Here is a 10,750-nt window from a genome sequence, read left to right as displayed (position 1 = left end):
ACCAAGATATTTGAAGTTCTTCCTTCACATTTGAATCCAAAGTTAAGTAAAAAAAATCGTACATTTTGTATTATACGCCATTTAATTTGTCCCAGAATGACAACCTTTAAAATTAATTCAATTCATAGAAAATTAGCGCTGGTTACATCATATGCCATTATTTAAAATAAACAAACAAATATACTTACATTATCAATTAACAGAATAATTTCTATACCTTAACGAATCCGGTAAAAAATATACAGGTCTTGTTATCATTGAACTATAATGTGTTTATCAATACAACTCTACTGGTACCGGGGGTTATTGGGATACATTTGATATACCCGAGAAATCTTTGAATAATTTATTGAAAAGGAGCATTCACTGAACAGTGGCAGAACTTAAAGTACCTTAACTAACATGGTAATGTGGTAATGTTAACAGTAGATGTACGGGTACTTCAGCAAAGAAAAGAAAAGAAAAATGGGGGCGGGGGCAGGGTATAAATTTGAAATTAATAAAACCTGATACGAAAATAATAATAAAAAAAACTCATTGTTAACAGTAAATGTATCGGGTATTTCAGCAAAGAAAAGAAAAGAAAAAGGGGACGGGGCAGGGTATAAATTTGAAATTTATAAAACATGATAGAACAAGAAAAATATTACATACTTTCGTATGTAATATAGGTACGATTGCATACTACTTTTTGTGAAGACTTTTTATGCTTGCTGCATTATAGGTGTAATGTAAAATGAACAAACATGTCATGAGATATTTTATAGTTTTAAACATTTTCATGGAATGTAATTAATGTATCATCATATTAAAGTTGCATGCCTTCAGATGAGAAAAATGATTTCAAGGAAAAAATATGAAAAGAAAATTAACGGTCAATTGACTGCTTTGAAGCATAATCACAGAATAAAATTACAGGAAATTATGAACCTTTTTAATACACTAAAGGTAGAATTTCATTGTAAGTCATAGTCGCAGATTTGAGATATGATTATTTATTCATATTAACATCATTATTGGTTATATATTGATAAAAAAAACCGAAAGACACAGTTTGTAAATATTTATTACAATAAAATATAAAAAAAGGTAGTTTCTATCCTATGCGACGCGCCGAGGTTAGCTATATTTATAATTCCCGCGCTAAGTCGCGGTGGTGCTTGGGATAATCACTATACTGTAAATGGCAGCCATTTTACGATACGAAAATGCCTGGCCCTCCTCGGACAGTTTAACCTGCCGAAAAGATATGAAAAAATACTTGCAATTCAAAGTTTGTTTGCTACATAAAGATTATCGATTTTCTTTTTGCAAATTTCGTGTTCATTAAAATTATTCCGTTAATAGACATATAACAATCTTATTTACAAATGAATTGATAAAACAACAATCCCAGAAGCATTTAAGATAAGAACAATCATTGGAAAAAAATAAATGCATATAAATTGTAAATTTGTGTAAGACAACTCACCCCCTAAACAAAACATAGTAGACTCAACCAAAACAAGCGCCTGCTTCTTAACCTAACTATGTAGTTGCATGACCATGATTAGAAATAGCAAACCAAATCTAAGAGGTAAACCTATTGCAAAAATAATACTATGACCACAGCAGATTTCGTACAGAAGCGCCTGCTTCTTAACCTAACTATGCAGTTGCATGACCATGATTAGAAATAGCAAACCAAATCTAAGAGGTAAACCTATTGTAAAAATAATACTATGACCACAGCAGATTTCGTACAGAAAATAATTAAAAAAAACTAAACTCATAAAAGAACAATATATCAATTTCTGAGGACCGTTGGTTTCTGACAGTTTCACTCACCAGGAATATGTAGCTGTCGGAGTTTCTAGCCGTCAACTAGTATGCCAGATGTACGGCTCATCCTGAGCACTATTCGCCAAATATAGCTCTCGTACTCGTACGTAACAAAACGCGGGTATTCTGGGAATTTGTTGCTTTTAAGTACAAAATTGTTTGGTGCTATATGAAAATTCAATTACATTTATAGTTTATAATATCTTACAAGGACACGGCAACAGTTGAAGTAGTCTTACCGTAATGATTTCCCGCCAAAAAAATTCTAACATCGGCCAATATCGTAGCAAATCGGTTATTTCCGGAACGTTATTTTCTAAAATTTTGGGCATTGGATTATTACTATCACCCATCCTTTATCGATATAATACTAAATTCTGGTTACAAACGGTTAAAATTTGTTGAATACCGAAGATTGTGAATAATAACGTTCCGGAAATGACCGATTTGCTACGATATTGACCGATGTTAGATATTTTGGCGGGAAGGCATTGCAGTATTCTTAGCAAGTTAGCAGGCATAACTTTTACATTTAATGCTGAAACTTGAAAGAATTCGTTAAATTGTCTAAAATAAAATGCACAAAAATGAGAACGTATAAGTGCAAAGCGAAGGTAAGAGGCCTATAGAAAGCAGTGTGGATGACCATGTGACTTTATGGACAGTGAAAAGGTACATGCGACTTTTCCGATATACGTACATGTATGTCAATTTTTATGTAAAAAAATGCTTATTGTCATGATAATTTTGAAAATGTATTAAAACGTAAAATATTGCACTTTTAATCCACGTAAAACAAAATATTACGCCCCACGAAACGAAAATGGACAAAGTGGTCAGTACTGGTCACTTTGTCGTATTTTCTAGTTTTTTTTTTCTCTGGCGCCATGTTCCAGAGCAAAAATACTACATCATAGGCACTTGGTTTCGGGATCAAATAACCCTTTGAGAGGTTTGTAGAACTCGAATATAATTGAATGTTACAATTTTTTTAACGTAGATGTCTCTTTTCTAAAACCGTCATTTTTCCGATATTACTAAAAGTGTTTTTTTTAGTAATATCGGAAAAATGACGGTTTTAGAAAAGAGACATCTACGTAAAAAAAATTGTAACATTCAATTATATTCGAGTTCTACAAACCTCTCAAAGGGTTATTTTATCCCGAAACCAAGTGCCAATGCACTACATGGCACAAATCAGTCACCATGGTTATTTAAACATTCAAAGAGCACATGTAGTTTAATCATTCTGTAATAACTGACTAATTACGGTGGAAAATTTACATATTTTACGGGGGATTTTGCTGGTGTAAATTTTCATCAAAGAGGTCTCATGTGTCTTTTGATGTATGAAATGTGGCCCCATTCTGAACTACAATTTACATCACTGTTGACGTCAATTGTACAACTTCTCAAGCCAATTGCGTCAAACGCTAGCAAATTTCCCGTGTGTCTATAAATAGATCTTCGTAAGCGATATATTTAAATATTCAGTATCATATCTATATAACGCGCAAGCGCTTTTAATAATTGTACGAGCAAAAAATATTCGAAAAATACGACCCACAGGTGAACCGACCGTTTATCTCGGCTACTTTTTGGCGCAGACGATGATGTATATATATATAATAAACATCATATGCGAATTACTTACCATGTAGCCTTGACACGGCCAGTTTATAGTATATACCTATACAAATATAAAGGTTAAATACACAGCTTTAGGCAGTTGTATATTAATTTATGCAAAAGCAATTGTAAATTCTTTTACATATATAGGAATATCGAGCGGATATCATGGCAGATCAATAGCTATATAGGTTGTGTTGTTACCCGAACATGGATTATCGAGTTTACTTTATTCAATGGAACGTGATTTGTAGTGTAGAAAATTAAATTTTTGTTAAAATCTGGACAGTTAACAATGTTGGATTCTGCATAAGGTAAGTTTATTTCAATATTTGGATAGGAGCACTTTAAAATCTGTCCGCATTTAAATCCATGTTTTAAAATCTTAACCCTAACCCATTTGAGCCCCTAACCCTAACTCATATGGCATAACACTAACCCTAACCCGAGATTTTGTATAGAAAACCATAAATATTAACGAAATAATATTGGGTAAAATCAGAATGTTAGGAATAGCTGCGGACAGATTTTGGATATTATACATGCATGTAAGCAGAGATATTTTACTGTACATGTGTAAACACTTAATGAATTTCCATTGATCAAGTACCAAGTTTATGTGTTGGTCTGATCAGGAACACTTATAAATACATACCTTGCGTTTACAATGTTGAAAATCAATTATAGGTTTTTCGTTTCTCCCGTTTATTTCTATACCATTATTAAGCGTTACTTCTTTTTTCTACATCGGACATTAGAAGTACAAAAGTACAAAAAGTACAAATCTTATTCAGAGCGGATTATAGATACAGATTTCAGATACACTAAATTTATACGTATATTTATAATTCTGAATAGATAATATGGTTTAACTTATGTTATAGAGATTAAAAAGAAAACGAATTACTGAAAACAGTCCCGTAAAGTAAATACAAACAACGTCCTAACATACCAATCATATTAATTAATGTGTATGTCAAATAAGAATGTACTTTTAGGTACATTGTATTTTCATTTATAACATATACTGTTACATGTTTATTTACACGAGTAAAAGGGATCATTACCTGTAATATTAAACTCTTATCGTTGCATCACTGTGTTAATATGTTTTACAATAAAAATATTGTTAAATTGATATTTTAGTTGTAAAAGTTAAAATGGATCTACGGCGCAGAAAAGGTACACTGGTTCCCTCCGGGGAGGCTGGGGAAGATGGTGACTTCGTACAGCTTCGACTAATAAGAGAAAGCGTAAGTTTGGACATAATACTTTATAAAGCAATGTTTAGTTGGTAAATGATTGAATAGAATTGCAATTTGCCACTGGTATTAATTAACTAGAATGGACCGCCCTATAGAATGGACCGCCCTCGTCCAAGAAACTGTCATAGTAATTTGCCCGCCCTCGTCCGGAGGCGTATTTGAAATATATATGCTTGGTATTCAGCGCCCTCATAAAGCCCTACTCGTATGTATAACCGCTATATCAACCGATATCAAGTAACGTGAATTAGAGGAAATCAAGTAAAAACTAGTGACAATCAGCAAAATTTGACTTATTATCTTGTCACCCACCCCAATGGACTTGGCATTACATCTTGTCAAATATTGCTACCAACACAGTCTTTTTTTTTTTAAAAATCTGAATTCGCGCCTGACAATTCTTTATCAAAAAAGTTGTATGTTTGTATATTTACGCAAACGATTCGATTTTCAATAAATGCACTTACTGCTTCAATCATACAATTCACAGACGTGTCAATATATTTAGAATCGACGCTTCATTTCAGTCTATTTCTGTCTATTAATAGTGAATGTCAGGTGACATTGTGTTGCAAGAATAACTAAAGCATAAAATAATTTTGAAAGCAAAAGCTATATGAAACAAATAAAAGTTCCTCCGATGTGTGTTGTGCTATTTCTGCCATTGACTCCTATCGTGCTATACCCAAGCACGTGCGCCGAAATATTGCGATAGAATTTGACTACGCTAACAAGAATGCATTACAATCGTTCAATCTGCGTTTGTGTTAATGAAGACAGAATTGTAAAAAAAAACCTTGATATTATAAATTTAACGCTTCTTAAAGGGGATTGGTCTACAATATACATGTATATATTTCGAGTATTTCGAACGTTCATAAAAACAATAAAAATATATTATTTTGATGCTCTTGTAAAATATTATTTGAAAAAAAGTTAATAAAGTGATTTTGTGTGAACTTTTATATGAATAATTAAAATAAATCGTAATATTTTATTCTGTACAATCTATTATCTATTGTACATGTATAAATATACATGTATGTCTTATCAGATTAGGTATCTCACACTTGACACAATTCTTTTGTGGTTTATTGTTATGTCCGATAGTTAATATTATCAACGTAATTATTCATTGTATTTCAGACCTTCATATATAGACCAATTTACTTTTTAAAATAGTTCCAGTACTTTTAGTTCTTTTATTTTTAATTGTAGGCACGAAAAAAGCGAGCTAGTAAAGCATCGCTTGAGGAGGACTTTGCAAGTAGTCCGTCCGAGGAGACGGCGCCAACAAGTTCTAGTGTAGCAGACGATGCGAAACAACTTCATAAACAGCTCTTCGAAGCTATCGAGTCAAACGAAACTAAAAAGGTACTGGTGCTGCTGTTCTAGCCAGATATTTAATTATCATAAAAATTAAGAATAATTCTAATTTTGTAAAAGTGTTCCCAAGTGAACACGTAAAGTAATAACAAACGTCGCCATAAGCATCTTGCTACCCGACGACATTTATAACAAAATATTTAGAAATAACTATGATGTGTACTTCATTAGAGATAGGATTAACATGACTATTGTAAATTTTTGTCAGATTTAGTATTTCAATTAATTGCAATAATTCACTCGGATTGTCATAATTATATTCATATATTCATATATTTTATACAAATAGTAGTTTTTCCTACTTTGAAAAAATAAAGCTTATTCGATATGAGACGGGCAGCTTCAATGCTTTGAAGTCATAGTTTGCAATGAGAACTTTGTAACATGAAAAAAAACTTTATGATAATTCGATTTTATATCAACCGCTCGCTCCGAAACCTTGTAAAAGTTACATAATTAAAGTATTGCGGTCTATTTTTCAGGTGGAAGTTCTTTGTGACAAAATAAAGAAAACTCATAAATTGGTAAACGTACGTCACCCAAAATCAGACGAAAATGTTTTACACTATGCCTTATCACACGGTATGAAAGATTTCGCGAAACAGTTGATAAATTTCGAAATTGGCTCCGAATTACTAACTTCAAGTCATCATATTAAACAATCTGGAATTTCCGGAAGAAAAAATTGTCTCCATATTGCTACGGAAATGGACGATAGTGATATGGTTAGATTTATTCTTGACAAAATTCCAAATAGTAATACACGCTTAGAATGTATGAAATTGGAAACAGCTGTAGATATTCAAGGTCAAAGGCCAAGGTTGTTCTCGTGTCTCCATCTAGCGGCATATTTCGGAAATACTGAACTAGTTCGTCTCTTTTTAGATAGAGGCATGGATGTGAATCACTTAAATGGAAAGAAAGACACAGCTTTGTTATGGGCAGCAAGGTGGGGTCACGATGAAACTGTGTCCGTTTTGCTACAACGAGGTGCTGACCCGGAAGTAAAAAATGACAAAGGTTCAACAGCTCTATATTGGGCAATTCGATATCAGTTTCCAAGCACAGTTTCACTTTTGTTGACAAAAGGGCGCGCAAACCCTAACACATCTAGAAAACTAGGTTTGGTTGCTCCTATCATTATAGCATCAGCTTATGGCAACGCCCCCATCGTAGATGAGCTCCTGAAATGTCCAGGTATTGATGTCAATATGAAAATTCGCGGCGGGGATACAGCCATCCACAATGCCGCGCGCGAAGGATGGTTAAAAGTTGTTAAAATGCTAATTAATGCAGGTGCTAGATTTGATGAAAGCGACGACCTCGGTGATACACCATTACTTCTTGCCGCTAAGAATGGTCATGTGGATGTGGCACAGCATCTGATGAAACGCTTCGCTGACGTCAATCACAAAAACCACGACGGATATGACGTTTGGTATTACGCTATAGATAACGAAAGTAATGCGTTATTAAAAGCTTTAGTGGCTCGGAAACAAAATGTAGAAGAACTAAAAAGAAACCCACTATGTATTGCTGCAAGTGTTGGGAAATGCGACAAGATTAAGCTTTTGTTAGGTATGAACTTTGACCCAAAAAGTACGGATGACGAAGGGAACACATTTTTACATCATGCCGCCATGTTCGACCAGGCGGAAGTGATTGATACTTTCCATTCGACTGGCGTACTACACGCTAAAAATGAAACCGGTAATACACCACTTCATCTAGCATGTCTGAAAGGGCTGACCAAATCCATAGATTCTCTTCTGAACTGTAAAGCAAAAGCGGACATTAAAAACAATAAGGGAGAGACACCATTACACGTTGCCGCCTACTCGGCAGATATAAGTGCTGAAACTGCTAAAACTTTGGTACAGTACACAATTAAAACACACGCATGGGAAAGTTTGCATGATAAAGATATAGAAGGTAATAACTGTTTACATATTGCAGGAAAGTTTGCTTCACCGGAAGTCTTATGGGAATTTCGATTTGTTCGATTGAACGACAAGGACAAAGATGGGCTCACGCCGCTGCATGAAGCTGTCAGACCCGGACAGGAAGAGGCTCTAGAAATCATGCTTGATATATTTGAGACAATGAAACGGGATGCTAGCATAAACGAACCTAGTTATCAGACGAGAGAAACGGTTTTACATCTTGCAGCAGATGAAGGTCACGCGCGAAGTGTCAAACGTCTGATTGACCTTGGCGCTGATATTGCTGCCAAAGATGCAGACGGGGATACTGTTCTTCATAGACTTGTGAAAGCTATTGTTTTCGATGAAAAACATAAAAGTAGACATATAGAAGTGTTTGACGTCATTCTTGACAATATTGTAAAATGGTGGTGTCTTCGAACTAGTCAACAATTACCAGCACGCGCAAAAGACATTAAAGCTGTAACTTATCGTCGAAACGCAGTTCTTTACATCATTAATGATGTCATAAACAACGAAGGACTCTCTGTTTTGAACCAAGCGTTCAAATCCGGATGCCCGGAAGTTCTACATCGCCTCACTTTGATGCCAGGGGTCACAATGATTGAATATTCTTCACACATGTACTCGTTTGATATAAGCGGCATGACACCTAGGACCAATAACGAGTTGAAAGGATGTTCGAAAATTCAGGTAAGTCCAGCAGAAGACGGATTGCCAGGAAACGCAGACGACACGTCAATCTCTGGTCTAGAACTATTGATTACAAACAATGCAACGAACGCTGCAGAAATATTAGATCTTCCACCGATTAGGAAAATAGAAAGATACTATACCTCAATGGTTGCATGGACATTTGTCATACTCATGGTTTTCCACATCGTATACATGGCCTTATTTACATATTTGTCTGTGGAAATACTAAAGAAATTACGGACCGATGAAAGCCAAATAAACTCGTCTGATACCCAAACATTGCTTTTGTACATAATTGCACCTTTGGAACCAGGAATTATTATCATATATAATATGTATGCCCTCATCAGATACTGTATTACGGGTGACGTTAGCAAGAAGTCGAAACTGAGCAGAAAACAAGGTGCCGGACTCGTGTTACAAGTTATAGCTTCATACCTGTTCCAAGTGGTTTGTGTTGGATTCGCGGCACTTGTGTTTGTTTGGATTGGCTTATTTACTCAACGTTATTCCTATCAGGACTATGTTCTTGCCGCAGTGATATGCATTGGTTGGTTGTTGACCATTTCATTTACACGAGGAATTCGTGCAATTCATTATTTCTACCGGATGCTGCTCAGTATGATCCTCAGGGATGTTTTACGGTTTATTATTGTTTACCTGTTTGTTCTGATGGCGTTTGCCTTCACGTTTCATGTACTGTTTCAAGTCTCCGCCGACATATCTGAAATATATGAATCCCCCTTTGATACAATGTTCCTCACGTTCAACATGATGATTGGAATGGGAGAATTATTCGACGATGACTTTGATACGGGCATGACCGCTGTCGGTCGCACCACAACATATGTAAAAGTGATTTACCTACTTTACATGATCCTGGGGACTATTGTTCTCCTCAATCTACTGATAGCTATGATGAACGATTCATACTCGCAGATCTTGGCGCAGAAACAGGTCACGTGGCGTATTGACTCGGTCAGAATGGGTGTGGAGATTGAGTCAAGCTTCCCTCTGAGCAGGATTTTCTCAACCGTCAAGATAGAGCATGGTAGTAAGTAGATTTTAAATCATCTCTATCTTAAAACAAACATTTTTGTTAAAATATTGAGTTAATAATTTCTCTCTTTTAATATTATTTGATGACTTTCTAGCATATCTGACGATTTCAAGACAACCTACAACATGCAATTTTCTGATTCAAGGTAAATCATCTTTGACATCATAAACAATTCCAGGGTCTTAGGACGCGTGTATGCACCTGCGTGTTGTAAAGCAATAAATTGTAGACCTTAATTTCTCAATTATTATATAAAATGTACATGTAGATTCGGCCACAAGAGTGAATGTTGTATTTGTTATTTATTACAAATTTGCCAAGTTTACATAAATAAGATCTATTCCATATGCATGTAGAATCTACATTGTATATGTGGTTAACAACCATAAATATAATAATAACAGTATTGTCCTTGAACGTAATGTGGTTTAGTTAATAATGTTTATAACTTTTTAAATCAATGTCATTCTAGACAATGAAGAGATGAATTTGTCACCCACTCGTTGGTACGTGTCCATGACGGAAACAGAGTACTTAAACTGCCTGCAGGAACTTCAGCGGGAAAGTTTGTCATCAACTGACGCAGTTTCCAAACGCCTGGACGACATTGACTCAAAGGTCAATCTTCTAATGAAGCAGACGACAGACAAATTTCAACATCTTTCAAGCATAATCGAAGCAGACAAAGGTTCTAGAAGGAAACACAGACGGAAAGAGTCTACGAAAAGGAAGGAAAAAGTAGCAGAAGAAAATGCATGAAAAGCGAAAAATGGGAGTAAGAAACAGTAAACATTGAGTAAGAAGTGCTTTAACGTATGACAAGATACTATTTGACTAAATTAAGGACATACTTATTCCTTAGGTATAAGCTAAAATGGATTTAAAACAGAAGCTCTTACAATCAAAAATCATTTCAACCCATGCTGACATCATACCCCACCCATTCACAT

General features: G+C 34.9%; 1 protein-coding gene across 1 annotated transcript; it reads left to right on the top strand.

The window, feature by feature from the left end:
- Positions 1-3,409: 3,409 nt before the first annotated feature.
- LOC132716271 (uncharacterized) lies at positions 3,410-10,712 on the top strand. Its single transcript, XM_060699505.1, has 5 exons — positions 3,410-3,764; positions 4,597-4,703; positions 5,934-6,089; positions 6,584-9,794; positions 10,273-10,712. Exons 2-5 carry the CDS (start codon positions 4,611-4,613, stop codon positions 10,557-10,559), a joined length of 3,747 nt encoding a protein of 1,248 aa, XP_060555488.1. The 5' UTR covers positions 3,410-3,764; positions 4,597-4,610; the 3' UTR covers positions 10,560-10,712.
- Positions 10,713-10,750: the final 38 nt, after the last annotated feature.

Source organism: Ruditapes philippinarum, unplaced genomic scaffold (genome assembly GCF_026571515.1).
Source record: "Ruditapes philippinarum isolate M1 unplaced genomic scaffold, ASM2657151v2 ctg3144_1_1_1_1, whole genome shotgun sequence".
NCBI lineage: Eukaryota > Metazoa > Mollusca > Bivalvia > Venerida > Veneridae > Ruditapes > Ruditapes philippinarum.
The sequence above is the reverse complement of the archived record's forward strand: the minus strand, read 5'-3'. Positions and strand labels throughout refer to the sequence as shown.

Bases quoted from the DNA above. Each gene is read 5' to 3' on its own strand.
- LOC132716271 (XM_060699505.1), top strand. From the start codon at position 4,611: ATGGATCTACGGCGCAGAAAAGGTACACTGGTTCCCTCCGGGGAGGCT. The intron at 6,090-6,583 runs GTACTGGTGCTG...TCTATTTTTCAG, and splicing joins AGTCAAACGAAACTAAAAAG to GTGGAAGTTCTTTGTGACAA. The intron at 9,795-10,272 runs GTAAGTAGATTT...ATGTCATTCTAG, and splicing joins CGTCAAGATAGAGCATGGTA to ACAATGAAGAGATGAATTTG.